The following is a 15,799-nucleotide window of genomic DNA, read 5'->3' on the forward strand; positions in this document are numbered from 1 at the left end:
CGTGAAGATAAGAACGATTTAATTCTGGAGCAGCTTCGTCAAATGAGCGAAAGAATGAAGGATCAAGAAAATGAAATTCATCAATTAAAGCGAAATCGTAAGTACGCTATATCTGTTTCAGATTCCACGACCTGTCATGGCGTCTCTACCTTAACACAGACCTGATACGAAATGAACAATGTTCATCACGATATCAGCTGGGAAATTTATATGAATTAGGCAAAAAAGGGTCAGTCAAAAGACACAACGTTCAAGTAACTTTTGACACCTAGGTTATGTGGACAAGTTCCAACGAAAACAATGTTTTCTCTTTGCCATTCATTGAGAATGTTTTCAAGTACAACACTTAAAATTCTCTAACTATATTACTAGTCGAGACGACTAATAATTTTTCATTGTTAGAAAAAAGCAGTCAAGTACTGATTAACAAAAAAAAAACCCTTCTTAAAAAATTTAACGAATTTTCATCTTTACTCTCGTTACTTTTTGTGTAGGTAGCAGCCAGTCGTCGCATTATTCTTCAAAAAGCAGATCTCGCTCTCGCACACGAGAAAAAAGTCACTCGCGATCTAAGAAAACAAAAAGTAGTTCTAGATCTCCTAGACGTCAGTCATCAAGATCAAATACACCTCCTGTCACGGAACCAAAATAAAATTCGACACAACCCCGAAATGATGTCCCTCCACCGAACAAGGAAACTGAAACACAACCACCTGAAACATCTGCACCAGTTACCGTGACTCTAGTTGAGACTCCATGTGAATCTAACCATTCGAGTGTCTCGACAAATCCAACACCAGTTTCCGAAAAATCAACAGATGCTCCTCCCCTGGAAGCCAAAATACTAGAAGCCATGGGAAAACGCATAGAAACAGAAAAGAAACGAGGTCCAGCAATCCATGCTGACATAGTAGTTCGCTGGGATGACATCTTAAATAAAGGGATACCTAAAGACGACAAGAAAAATTTAATAGAAAAATATCCGACACCTTAAAATTGCGTTCAATATGAACCTGCTGGTCTCAATAAAGAGGTAAAAGCCTCTTTACTCGATCCTATAATAACACGCGACAAACGCATATCAGAAAAACAAGAAAAAGTAAATATGTGTATTTCTGCAGTAGGTTCAACTCTTTCTAGGTTATCCGTGAACGAAAATATAGACAGAGTCGAAATGGTCACAATATTAAGTGACGTGGGCAAAATGCTCGTAGATGTGCAGCGCGACGAGACACTTACGAGACGTCTCCTGTTACTCTCGAATTTAAACCCAACGATGAAGGAAGCTCTCAGCGCTACCAAACCTGGAGAGTGGTTGTTCGGAAAAGACGTCACAGAAACATTAAAAACGGCAAAATCTTTAGAAAAATCATCTCAGGATCTAAAAATTACAACAAAATCAACGCCATCATTAGGATTCAAAAATCCAATAAACTCGAAAGGCCCCACCCGCCAGATGAACTCACAACCGACGGGGCCCGGGGGGGCATCGCAAACTATTCACTCAACAGTCGAACAACTCCAATCGTCAGAGATACACTCGCAGACCGACTCAGGGATACAACAACTACAGGACAAATCACAACAACTCGAAGAAACCCCGTTAAAGGTAAATATAGCAGGTCGTCTTAAACATTTCTTGACAACTTGGGAAGAACTTTTCCCAAAGTCACCTGTTTTTACGTGGATTGCCGGATACAAAATCCCCTTTTCCACTCTCCCAGTTCAGTTTGCAGTTCCGGTGGAACCACACTGGTCAGAAAGCGAAATAAAATCATTGTTCAAACAAATTGAAGAACTGATTTTAAAGGGAGCAATCACGTTAAAAAATAAATGTAAAGATCAGTTTCTTTCACCTATATTTTTGACACCCAAACCAGATGGAACTTACCGGTTCATCTTAAATCTCAAAAAATTAAATACATTTATAAATACGATTCATTTTAAATTGGAAGACATACGGACAGCTAGAGATTTAATGGAACCAAATTGCCACATGGCTACTATTGATTTAAAAGATGCCTTTAATTTGGTACCAGTAGCAGATTCTTTTAAAAAATATTTAAGATTCTCGTTCAATGGACAGATATACGAATTTAATTGCTTGCCTTTCGGGTTAAATACATCACCGTATGTCTTCACAAAATTAATGAAACCCGTAATTACCTCCTTGAGGGAACTCGGTATTCTCTGCGTAATTTATCTTGATGATATTCTTTTGATCGCAAAAACAAAACAGCAATGTACAAAAAGTGTACAAGTGACCAGGGAATTATTAGAAAAATTAGGTTTCGTTATAAATGAATCAAAAAGTCAGTTAGAACCAAATACAAAGCAAAAATATTTGGGATTCATTTTAAATTCCAACGAAATGAAAATAGAACTTCCCGGGAAAAAAGAGAAAAAACTGAAAAACTTAACAAAAATTTTAAAATCGGTTCTATTTTTACTTTTCGCGATTTTGCATCTCTTATCGGTACTCTCACATCATGTTGTCTTGCAGCAAAATATGGGAAGGCTCACTTAAAAGACCTAGAGCGGGAAATGTTTTTAGCCCTTGAAAATAATGGAAATAATTTTGACGCGCGCTTAAAATTATCAAACAAAGTCAAAGATGACTTAGACTGGTGGAGGGAAAATATTCGATATATTTTTAATCCAATTTCCAGTCCAAAATTCGTAGCAGAAATATTCACAGACGCCTCTTTAACCGGGTGAGATGCTAGTTGTAACAACGAGACTGCTCATGGTTTCTGGAATAGCCAGGAACGCCAAGAGAATATAAATCTTCTCGAACTCAAAGCTGCACTTTTCGGGTTAAAGTGCTTTGCAAAGAACCTCAAAAATTGCGATATTTTATTACGCATTGACAATACCACCGCGATATCGTACATCAATCGCATGGGGGGGATAAAATTCAAAAATTTAAACAACATAACCAAAAAAATCTGAACTTGGTGTGAAAAACACAATATCTGGATTTACGCTTCATATATCTCTTCTAAAGAAAACGCGGTAGCAGACTACGAATCACGACGATTAGAAACAGAAATCAAATATAGTCTCTCACAAAAAGCATTTAGACAAATTTGTTTCACGTTTGGGTACCCAGAAATTGATATTTTTGCCAGTAGAATTAACGCAAAATGTGCTAAATATATTTCCTGGAAACCCGATCCCGATTCTATTGCAGTCGATGCATTCACGATTAATTGGGAAAATTTTTTCTTTCTTGCTTTCCCTCCATTTGCCTTAATTCCAAAAGTCTTAAAAAAGATAACGAGTGACAATGCAAAGGGAATTTTAGTGGCATATGGACTGAAAGGACTTTCCGACGATACAATCCAGATTAGCATGGCTTCACTGTCGCCATCATTGCTGCGTCAATATAATTCAAGTTTAAAAAAGTGGTGGACCTTTTGTCATCAAATTGATACTCCACTCTTAACTTCTTCAATTTCGGATGTGATGACATTTCTTACCAGCGAGTTTAAAAAAGGAATCGCTTACGGATCAGTGAATTCCTTACGGTCAGCAGTAGCTCTCATCCTGGGATCTCACATCGGAGAAAACGACTCTATTAAAATATTTTGCAAAGGTGTCGCAAAATTGCGACCCCCCAAACCAAAATATAATTCAACGTGGGATCCGGATATTGTCCTCAAACACATAGCTGAGTGGAGTCCGAATGAAAAAATTTCATTGGACAGTCTGTCAGAAAGTCGCAATACTACTGGTCTTAACAACGGGACACAGAATGCAAACCTTAATAGCCATCAACATTCAGGACATCTCTAGGAAACGAAATCGCTTAGAAATTAAAATTCCTACACAACTAAAAACATCCGGGTTAAATCGACCTCAACCAAATTTGATTATACCGTATTTTCCTGACGACCCAAGAGTATGTGTTGCCACTACATTAGAAGCATACATCGAACGAACAAGCTCACTGCGAGAAGAAATCAACCAACTTTTCATTTCGTACTAAAAACCGCATAAGACTATAATAACTCAATCACTAAGTCGGTGGATCAAAAACGTCATGGAAAAAAGCGGAATTGATATTACAGAATTTTCCGCACACAGCACTCGTCACGCTTCTACATCAACAGCCAAAAATAGTGGCGTAAACATCGATTTAATTAAGAAAACTGCTGGATGGACACCAGCATCAGCAACTTTCGCAAAATTCTACGATTTAAATATAAACGAAAACCCCGTTAGCTTTGCTGAAGCTATTTTAGAACGGGTTAAAAAATAAAGTAAGTTACCTATCTGCAAAAAAAAAAAATGTTCATTATATTTATATAGTTATATAACTTTTCAATAAATAATTATTCTTTCATTTACAATCTTTAAATACTTAATTTCTCAAAACACAGTTCAAAACCAAATTGCCGCACACTTCTTTGAACATCTACAATTGGTGATCTGAGAAGGAGGCGCGGAATACAATTGACCGATTAAACGAACTTTCCAAGTGAAGTTCTATCGTAATTGTATGAAGCGCCTCCTTCAAAAGATCACTCCCACCCATTTAAATTACCCACATTTCATTCCCTATTAATTTATGTACGGCAATACTTTGAAAAAATGAAACCAGACCAGATTCCGCGGACCGTGTTACAGTAAGATTTCTTTTTTACTGTAAACCTTGTGGCTCCATCGGCATGAAGACTAGGGTACTACTACAATTGATGATCTTTCGAAGGAGGCGCGGAATACAATTACGATAGAACTTCACTTGGTAAGTTCGTTTAATCGTTCAATTATTTCTATTAATTTATTGGTAAATTTTAATTAGTTCATAAAAAAAGTTTGTCACTAATTAAAAATAATGGTATTCAAATGCTTTGTTTTAGTATAAAATAATTAAAATTAAAGTACCTATAATTGAAAATCATATTAATATTCAGTAATATTTTTAATTATAAAATAATTTATGGAAATATGCAATAAATTCTTAGGAACACTTTGGTGTGGAGATGGAGATATTGCAAAAAATGAAGAGGAATTAGGATATTTTAAAGCAACTGATGATTGTTGTAGAAATCATGACAATTGTCAAATAAACATTTTCCCTGGTCACATAAGTTATGGGCTCTTTAATGTCGGTCATTTTGTAAGGTACATGATATCAATCAATTTGTATATTTTGTATAATATTCGTTTTATAATTTTGTTTAACAATTTCTTTTTTCTTTTAGATCACATTGCACTTGTGACGAAGAATTTCACGAATGTTTAAAAAAAGCTCGATCCCCAATTTCATTAAGCATTGGAAAAACATATTTTAATATTTTGCGACTACAATGCTTCAAATTAGATTATCCAGCTTCTTGCAAATTAAATGAATTGTAATTATTATATATTTATGTGTATATATATATATATATATATATATATATTGCATTTTTTAAAATTTATATTTAATTTTTTGTTTATTTTAAATTTTATATAAAGAAATTGGACATTTATGATTAAAAATTTTAGATCACTTTTTGGCGTTAGATGCTTAGAATATGAAGAAGATATGGCTAAGGATCGTGTTTGGCAGTGGAGAGATGCAAAAATATTTCCATCAATAAAAAAAAATCCTCTCGAAAATTGGCCGGATTATTCAGAATTTCCTTAGAGAATATTATTAATAAAGACTATATAATACAATTTTTTATATGAATAAGAGGCATTCTATCTCAAACCGTTCCACCTTTAAAAGATGATCGCTATAGCAGAGCGTTTTTTAAGTTAATTTTTTTTTATATAAAAAATAAATGATTTATATGTATAATGTTACACACTATTTCGAAAGAGAATTTAACGACTTTTCGATTGGTCATAAAAATTTTTTTTAATGTCTCACAATTTCATAAAGAAATTCCGTTTTGACTCGACATTTTATTCACAATTTTTCATTAATTTTAATTCTTTAATATGAATCTTTTTGATTTATAAGATTTCATTTTTTTTTTTTTTTATTTTTTATTATTTTCAATCAAACTCGTTTTACAATAAATTATCTTTTTACTTTACAAAGTTGATTAAAATATTAGAAAATTTACATAATCTTATACAATATAGTGGCGTCATAGTTTTATCTTAAAATATACTATTTTTATCTCGTCTCACACATTAGTCATTGTGTTTGCTATAAGAGCAAAGACGTCAATTTTTAGAAATATAAACAATATTTCTTAATTATTAAAACATTAATTACTATATTCAAAACATTATATTAAATTAATCACAACAAATATATTATATATAATTGTATTGAATGATAAATCTATATTTACCAATAAATAAGCATTTTATGTAATAAAATGGTTTCATTGAATTATTAAAAGGTAAGAAAATTGAGATTTAACATCATAAAATATTTTTAAAAATTCTATTTCAATTTTTCTTAACAAATTTAATTTACGATTAATTCAAATTTAGTAATATAAAGTTTTTCAATTTAAAAATTCTGATTTTTAATGTATTATTATAATCTTATAACCAAATCGTTGTTTATTATAATTTTTCAAATATTTAATTATATATTTTAGGTTTTATTTTACGACTTATATCCATGTTATTTATTTTATAGTTAAATTAAATTTTTTTTAATAAAGTTGTAAATAATATATAAATTTTCAAAGATGTTGAAAAATTTTCTTTTCATTTTATTAAAATTATTTTTACTAAACGAGTTAGTAAAATGTAATAATACAACGAGCAATGGGACACTTTGTACAATAACATACGCGGAAACACTATTTAAAGAATTATTTGGTAATTTTATTTCTCCTCCATCCAACGATACTGAAGTTAAAAAAAAATTCAACAAAGCTAAAGGCAGATTTCGTGGAATTTTTCCAGGTATTTATGTATTATTTATATGAATAACTATATGTAACAAATTATGAAAATAAAAATTATTTGTTTGAAATTCAATCCATTCATCGAGAAAAAAAATAAAATCTCAAAATGAAAAGAATATTCCGTTCGAAAATTAATATTAAATTTTCTTTTCAATTTATGAATATTCATATAAAAAAATTTTAATCATTCATTTTTAATTGAAATTCTTCTTTTTGATTTAAGATTTTTTTTCTAAAATTGAAATTTTTTCTCTCAAAAATTATAGATATCATTAAATGAAAAAAAAATAATTTTAAAATTATAAATATAAAATAAACTAAAATATTTTATGGAAATATGAAATAATTTTTAGGAACTCTATGGTGTGGAGCTGGAGATGTTGCAAAAAGTGAAGAGGAATTAGGATATTTTAAAGCAACTGATGATTGTTGTAGAAATCATGACAATTGTCAAATAAAAATTTTTCCCGGTACTATAAGTTATGGACTTGGTAATATCGGTCTCTTTGTAAGGTATGCTATCGCAATAAACATTATATATATTTTATAATACGGAATCAATCGTCCAAGTTAAAAATTAAAAATTCTTAGATTGGTTTAATACGTTTATTAACGAAAATTGAGCTTTTTTCTATAAAGACATTATTTATAGATAAGAAAATTTTTTTTTTCTAAAAATGCATTTTACCAATCGAAAAGGCGTCAAAAAATCTAACGAAATTGATATTGATGAAAATTTTAATTCATTGATTAATTAAAAAAATTACCTAATAAGCGCACTTTTTGAAAAGAAAATCATTTTTTAATCTTGATTTAAATATTTTTCAGGTCACATTGCACTTGTGACGAAGAATTTCACGATTGTTTAAAAAAAGCTCGATCTCCAATTTCATTAAGCATAGGAAAAACATATTTTAATGTTTTACGACCACAATGCTTTAAAGAAGATCATCCAGCTTCTTGCAAATTAAATGAACTGTAATTATTATTTAAATTATTATTTTTCTACTTTTATATGAATAAATTTTTAATTTGTATTTATTTTTTTTTAATTATGGTTTTAAAGAATTTTTATTATTTTCATGTTTGAAAATATTTAAAAATTTCAGATCACTTTCTGGTGTTAGATGCTTAGAATATGAGGAAGATAAGACTAAGGATCGCATTTGGCAGTGGAGAGATGCAAAAATTTTTCCAGCAATGAAAAAAAATCCACTAGAAAATTGGCCTGATTATTCAGAAATCCCTTAATGGGTACTGCTACAGTGAAGATTTAAATAAAAAAAAAAATTCTCTTTAAAAAATTACTATTATCAATAATTTAATATAATTTATATTTTAATTATTGTACATATGGGACGGTCCATGCCAAATCAATATTATATCGTCGACATTGACCTCTTCGATTTGGCTCAAATTTTTTTACTATTTTTTACCCCCCAAAAAAAAGCTTCATGATTTTTTTCAAATTTTTTCATCAAGCCGCTTACGAGATATGAATTTTTCAAAATTGGAGACTTTTTAATCCTTTTTTATTTTTGAATGCTCATAACTTCCTTAAAAATGGATAAATTAAAAAAAAAAAAATTTCAAAATGTGTGTTTTTAACTCAACTTTTCAAAAATTTCATGCAAAAAATTATAATTTACTATATTATTTGTAATTTAAAGGTTAAAACATTGCTTTTAAAACTGTTTGTATCTTTCGATTTTTTTCAAAAAATTTTCAAAAAAGCAACTTCTTCTTTAAAAAATTTTAAGCCTAGTCCGATCGTGGGGAAACAATTTTTTCAATATTTTCAAAAATTTTAGAAAATTTTGAATTTTTTTAAAATATCTCCGGTTTTGTTTTATATTACGTACTTTCATGTATTTTGATGCGCTGATTACGAAAATCATAGTGACAATACCCAAAAATTTGATTTTTATGGTAAAACCCATAAAAACATAAATTTTAGGACTTTTTTATGGTTTTTACCATAAAAATCAAATTTTTTAGTATTGTCACTATGATTTTCGTAATCAGCGCATCAAAATACATGAAAGTACGTAGTATAAAACAAAACCGGAGATATTTTTAAAAAATTCAAAACTAAAATTTTTGAAAATATTGAAAAAATTATTCCCCCACGATCGGTCTAGGCATGAAATTTTTGAAAAGTTGAGTTAAAAACATACATTTTGAAAAACAAAATTTTTAAATTGATCCATTGTTAAGGAAGTTATGAGCATTCAAAAATAAAAAAAATGATTAAAATTCTCCAATTTTGAAAAATTCATATCTCGTAAGCGGCTTAAGGGTATGTGGGCAAAGGACGTTTTTTCGTGGTTTGAAACTTTCTCTGAAATAAAAAATGATTTCGGGTTAAAATTTTGGAAAAATGTTTGCGTTTGGTGCAAGGAATCTCGCTGTTCTTCACATTTACTATAACATAACGCAAAAATAATAAAAATAAAGCAATAAATAGTAAAATAATGTATTATTTGTGCAAAACCTCAATTTTTTCGGAGCACCGACAAAAAAGTTATAAGTAAAGAAAAATCTTGAGAATATTTAAATAAAATTTTTTTAAAAATCGTATATCATCCAAAAATAATAAATTTTTGCAATAATTCTTTCGTTCCTCTGTGCGAAAGAAAGTGATTTATGTTTTTGGTGAGTTCCAACATCTAATTTTTAATAGTTTTTTAATAATAGCGTTTTTAAAAAAATTGAAAAATTTAAGGTTACAAAATCACATTGTGAACCTCCTACTTTTGATATTTAATATTTTTAAAGGGAATAAAATTTTTACCATAATATTATGGTTAATGAACTCAGGGAATCATCGAGTTTCACATATATTAAAACTAGATTTTTTTAAAATTTGGTCGCAACCACTATTAGACGAAAGTCAGTGGACTAACCCAATTATTAATACGCTGTGTCTATTTAGCCCGCTAACGGGAGGAATAGTGGAGATAGATTATTTAGCCCGCCAGCGGGAGGAATAGTGATGATAGATTATTTAGCCCGCTAGCGGGAGAAATAGTGATGATAGATTATTTAGCCCGCTAGCGGGAGAAATGCAAGATTTTGGCTATTTAGCCCGCTTATTTTTAAAAAATCATCAAAATGAGAACTATTTAGTTTGCAGTAAGTATTTATAATATTTTTTATTTTTATTCATTTATTCTAGAATAATAAAATATATTTTATTATATAAAATGTATATTAAGTGCAATTAAAAATAAGGCAATCGTTTATTTAAATATATTAATGTGATTTAACACAAAGTTTATTTGCTCCAAAATGAATTGTTTTGGTAGGGTTGTTTAATTTAATTAATTATTTAATTAAAGTTGTGGTAAAGAAACAATTTTTTGTTTAAACCGAATTTATTGTAAGAAAACTGTTTAACTATAGGTATATTTATTTTCTAATAAATTATTAGAGAATAGTTTATGGAGGGTTGAAAATAAATAAATTTCTTTGATGGGAATTAGAATCCTTAACTTTTATTTTTTTCGTTGAATCAACGTTGGTAACTTTAATTTTATCCTTTTATCCTTCATTTTCATCAAATAAAAAAATACGTATTTTCTTATTTTTCATATAGATTACGAAAAAAAATGATTCGGACAAAAAAAATTTTGAATGAAAATTTCCCGTGGAATGCCCTATACGTATTTATAAAATATAAGAATTTTAATTGTATTTCAAAAATTAATTTTTATTTGGAAATTTAAAGTTTCAATAGAAAATAATTTCATAAACTATTTTCTAATAATTTATTAGAAAATAAATGTACCTGTAGTTAAATAGTTTTCTTACAATAAAGTTTTAAACAAAAAATTGTTTTTTTACCACAACTTTAATTAAACAATTATTTAAATTAAGCAACCCTACCGAAACAATTCATTTTGGAGCAAATCAACTTTGTATTAAATCACATTAATATATTTAAATAAACGATTGCCTTATTTTTAATTGCACTTAATATACATTATATATAATAAAATATATTTTATTATTCTAGAATAAATAAATAAAAATAAAAAATATTTTAAATACTTACTGCAAACTAAATAGTTCTCATTTTGATGATTTTTTAAAAATAAGCGGGCTAAATAGCCAAAATCTTGCATTTCTCCCGCTAGCGGGCTAAATAATCTATCATCACTATTCCTCCCGCTGGCGGGCTAAATAATCTATCTCCACTATTCCTCCCGTTAGCGGGCTAAATAGACACAGCGTTATTAATATTCACGTAATGTCTGCATGAAAGAATTTTTAATTTATAACGAATTGTAATTTAATAAAATAGACCATCGAAATGGCATTTCAATTTTAAACAAAATAATTATACTGTGTTCATATATTGGTAAATAAATACAATTTTTTTTTATATATTTTAATAAATTTTATCGAAATACGAATTCTATACTTAACTAACATTAAGGAATAAGGAGATAATAAGTATTGCAAATAGGAAAGCGTTTAAACGCAAAACGTAAACATAACCTAAAAAAATTTACCGACAAGATTTTAGTGGTCTTCAATTTTGAAATTCAATAATTATTATACCTATATATACTCTTCAGTGATAAAATTTTGATTAAAATATTCCACTTTTATTACAATCCCGCGTACATTGTAAAATAAAATTTTTCTTATAAAGTAATATTTTTAGGGGAAACCCGTACTATACTAACTGTGAGACGAGTGGCTATAGTATACATATATATATATATATATTATATACTTTTTATTTTATTTATCGTTAGTTGGTAAAGTAGTGTTCGATACATACCTGAATTTTGCTACTGGTACAATGTAGCCACCGTTGCCACTAAAAGGGCATCTATTGAAAATTTTCAAATGATTACATTCTATTATAAAGTTATTTTTAGAACTGTCATTTTCTGCCCTACTGTTATCTCAGTCAATTTTTTATAATATTTTATATTAAAATTATTAAACAAAATGACTTCTTGTTTAGAAAATATACAAATTCCACCTTGTATATGGTTTGAAAGTGAAGAAAAAAGAAATGCCGTAGTTTCAATGATTGCAGGAGTCTTGGTGTGAAAATTTTCTATTTGTTTATCTTTTCTTTCTTTTAAAAAAATATTTTAAAGAAATTCAAAATTTATTTATATTAAAAAAATATTTATTTCTATTTATTTAGTTTTTTTTCAAACTAATGACACTAATAGTTATTGTCAATAAATGTAATTTTTATCAACATACTAGAGTAGTAATATTTTTTTAGGTTATATTTTAAATTATTGTTTATTTTCTATATACAAAAAAAGTAGGGACTGTATTTCATTTATTTATAATATAAAAATTAAATTTTAATAAGAATTTATTTGTCATTAATTTGCGATATTTGTTTGAAAATTAAATTAACTTTTAATTATTATTATTATTAATTTTACAATAATTGATATCGTCTAATTTAATTTAATTTTTTTTCTAATTATTTATTTGCATTTTTTTAATAATGTGCATGAAATTAGATATAATGTATTTTTACAAATTATAATTGTATTATTATTATTATTTTTTTTTTTTTTTGTAGTTTTTTACAGGATGGTGGATTATTATTGATGCTAATGCAAAATTCCCGTCTGAACTGAATGGAGCTTATCATTTATGTGGAATATTTGGAACGTTATCTTTTTTTATGTAAGTAAAAATGAAAAGATCTTAGTTTTCTCATATTTATTTTTTTTAACATCGCTTACTATTAATAGCTTTTATGAAGAAAAAATTTTTTTAGTGCCGAAAATGCTTTTTTCAAAATAACTAAAAACTAAAAATAATTGATTTTTGCGGACATTTTGATTGAGTTTGACTATTTTATTAAAAATGTTCAGTTACTTATTTTTATATAATTTTTTTTTTATTTTTTTTTTTTTTAAAGGAAATATATAAAAAAAAATTCCTCAAAATGTCGAACGCAATATAAAAAATCACCTTAAATTTATAATGAAATTTATTCATATCAAATAAATAAAAAAATATATTCTGCATTTCCAATATTTTATTTTTTTGACCATTTTTTAAATGTTCATATTAGAAGAGACTATAAAATAAATAAATTATTTACAGCTCACTTTTTTAATTATTTTATTCAAATGGTTAAAATCCTTTTTTTTTTAATTTACTTTAGGGTCAATTCAGTAACGAATGCTCAAATGAGAGGAGATAATTACAATGGTGGCTGCTTAGGTACAAGAGGAGCAAGAGGTTGGCTTCTTATTGGATTTGCAATGGGATTTGCTGCAGTTATTGCAGCTTGTTGGATTTTATTCGCAAATTATGTTACAATTGGTTAGTATCATTTAAATAATTTTTTTCCGAAAAGAAAAAAATGCAAACAAAAAAAAAACTAATCACTTTCATTATATAGAAAATTTAAGAAAAAAAACTATTTTTCTTCTAGCTCAGATAATTATTTATTTTGAATAAAGTCGTTGCGGACTAATTTAAAAAAAAATTGATACTTTCAGAAATTTTTTATGATATCTAGGGAACGAAATGCAGAACTCTAGAAAAAATAATTAATTAACATTTAAATAAATAAAATAATTATTATTAATTACTTCAATGAAGTTGGCGTCGATGCTCAGCGTGGAAAATTATTTTTCACAGGACCAAAAATATTCAATTATTTTTATGAAAAAGATTTTGGTTCCACATAATAACTTGAAAAGTATTTCTCAAGGCATTATTTAAAGCGAAAATTAAAAACAAAAAAAATAATTTCACATTTTTGGTTCTGTGAAAAACAATTTTCGGCGCTGAGCGTCGACGCCAAATTCATGGGGATTATTAATTGTACTGTTCTGAAAGATGAGATATTAATTTTCAAGAAAAAAAATTTGAAACCTACAAAATTTATTTGTTTATACAATTTGCATATAGGATAAAATTTTTTTGTTATATCGCTTCTACAGAATTTTTTAAAAATTATTTGATTTCAATGTAATAAGAATTATTTTTTTCAGAAGAATATTATCTACAATTTCACCGTGGGGATTTTTAAACAAGCAATCCGTTTGTAAATTATAGTTATTTGTTTAAAAGAAAAATTTGGATTGCTTGTTTGAAAATCCCCACGATGAAATTGTAGATAATAATTATCTGAAGAAAATAAGTCATATTTCATTGAAATCGAATCATTTTTAAAAAATTCTGTAGAAGCGATAAAACAAAAAAATTTTATCCTATGCAAATTGTATAAACAAATAAATTTTGTAGGTTTCAAATTTTTTTCTTAAAAATTGATATCTCATCTTTCAAAAAGTACAATATTAATAATATTATTTTAGTTAATTATTTTTTTTTTAGAGGTCTGCATTTTCGTCGATAAACGTCCTTAATTAGTAGTAGAAAATTTAAATAAGGAATAAAATATGTTTTCAAAGTTCGTTTGTCAAATAACCTAATTTTGCAATTTTCGACAATTATAAATTTTTTTCATTAATATTGATAACTGTTCTTTAAGTGGAGATTATTAATAATAAGATTTTAATTTTTTAAACGTTAATTAAATATTTTTTTCTGGATGGTACAAACGTCCTTAATCACAGTATCTTTTTTTTTTTTTGGAAATAGGTGAGAAGTTGAATTATTTAACGAAAAAAAAAACTAATTTGAATCTATTAAAATTAAGAATAATTGAAATTTTTTAAAATAAAGATTGAAGTATTAGTAGTTAAAAAAATTGGGTAAATTAAATTTTGAATAAATCAAAATTTTGTTAATTTTAAGATTTGATTGATTCAATTTGTATTTGATCAAAATTTTAATTAATAAATTTGTTTTGATCAATAAAAATTACAATTGAAAGTTGGATAATTTGTTATTGAAATTAAAATTTAGAATCTATTAAAATTTACATTAATTAAAATTTTAATCGCGAATAAAATTTTATATAAATTGAAATTTGAATGAATTAAAATTTAAAACAGATTCAAATTTGGATAACTTAAATTTTGGACTAATAAAATTTATGGTTGATTAAAATTAGAATTAATTTAAATTTAGATCGATTACAATTTTAATTAATAATAATACTTCAACTAATTTAAATTTAAAATATATATTGAAATTTGTCGTAAACAATTTTTAAATCGATGATAAATTTGGTAAATTCAAGCTTGGGTCAATTGAATCATAAAAAAAAGATGAAAATTTGTAATTTTGTGTTCTCTAAATAAATATAAATTTAGGAATTTAGTACTTTAATCTTTAAACAATAATAAATTAATTCTAAAAAATAAATAATTATTATTTTTATACTTTTATGAATTATTCAATGTTTTTTATTTATTTTTTAATTGTTATAAAAAAGTGATAGTTTTCCGTAATATTTTATTTATTTTTTTTTATTTTAAGGGATTTTTTTTTTACTATATTTTTACTATTTTATAAATTTATATTTTAATAAAATTAAAATTGAATTTTATCATTAGATTTTAAAGTTGATTTAAAATATTTTCTACAATTTTTTTTTACAGGTGACAAACATAATTGGCCTGGAGTAGGTCTATTTTTACAAAACGTGTTCATTTTCTTGGGTTCATTGACCTTTAAATTTGGCCGCACTGAAGACAATTGGAATTAATTTTCTTTTACCTTGTTAAATGTTTAGCAATAAAAATTATTATATAAATGACTTAATTAAATTTTGTACTTCTAAGTTTATAAAATAATAATAATAATAATATACTAAAATTGCGTACATATATATATGTGTGTCATTATTACATAAGTATACTGATAATATTTAGTAATATTCAATTGTATAAAAATTAATTTATAAATTATACGCTTTGTATTAATTCACATGAAAATAAAGTCTTTATGACTTCATATTAAACAAATTATTTTGTCTTCTTCAAATAAAAAATAAGATTAAAAGAAAAAATTTACTT

General features: G+C 26.6%; 2 protein-coding genes across 2 annotated transcripts; both read left to right on the forward strand.

Annotated features, from left to right (window-relative positions):
* Positions 1-6,141: 6,141 nt before the first annotated feature.
* LOC127283772 (phospholipase A2-like) lies at positions 6,142-8,719 on the forward strand. The gene is made up of 5 exons (XM_051308854.1): positions 6,142-6,350; positions 6,555-6,867; positions 7,223-7,382; positions 7,698-7,847; positions 7,979-8,719. Exons 2-5 carry the CDS (start codon positions 6,648-6,650, stop codon positions 8,118-8,120), a joined length of 672 nt encoding a protein of 223 aa, XP_051164811.1. The 5' UTR covers positions 6,142-6,350; positions 6,555-6,647; the 3' UTR covers positions 8,121-8,719.
* A 3,021-nt stretch (positions 8,720-11,740) lies between these two features.
* Positions 11,741-15,612, forward strand: LOC127283773 (transmembrane protein 50B). Its single transcript, XM_051308855.1, has 4 exons — positions 11,741-11,933; positions 12,436-12,542; positions 13,030-13,190; positions 15,383-15,612. The coding sequence occupies exons 1-4, from the start codon at positions 11,835-11,837 to the stop codon at positions 15,487-15,489; spliced, it is 474 nt and encodes a 157-aa protein (XP_051164812.1). The 5' UTR covers positions 11,741-11,834; the 3' UTR covers positions 15,490-15,612.
* Positions 15,613-15,799: the final 187 nt, after the last annotated feature.

The sequence above is a fragment of the Leptopilina boulardi genome, unplaced genomic scaffold (assembly GCF_019393585.1).
Source record: "Leptopilina boulardi isolate dan_hultmark-lab unplaced genomic scaffold, ZJU_Lbou_2.1 LbouV2_310, whole genome shotgun sequence".
In the NCBI taxonomy this organism is placed as follows: domain Eukaryota; kingdom Metazoa; phylum Arthropoda; class Insecta; order Hymenoptera; family Figitidae; genus Leptopilina; species Leptopilina boulardi.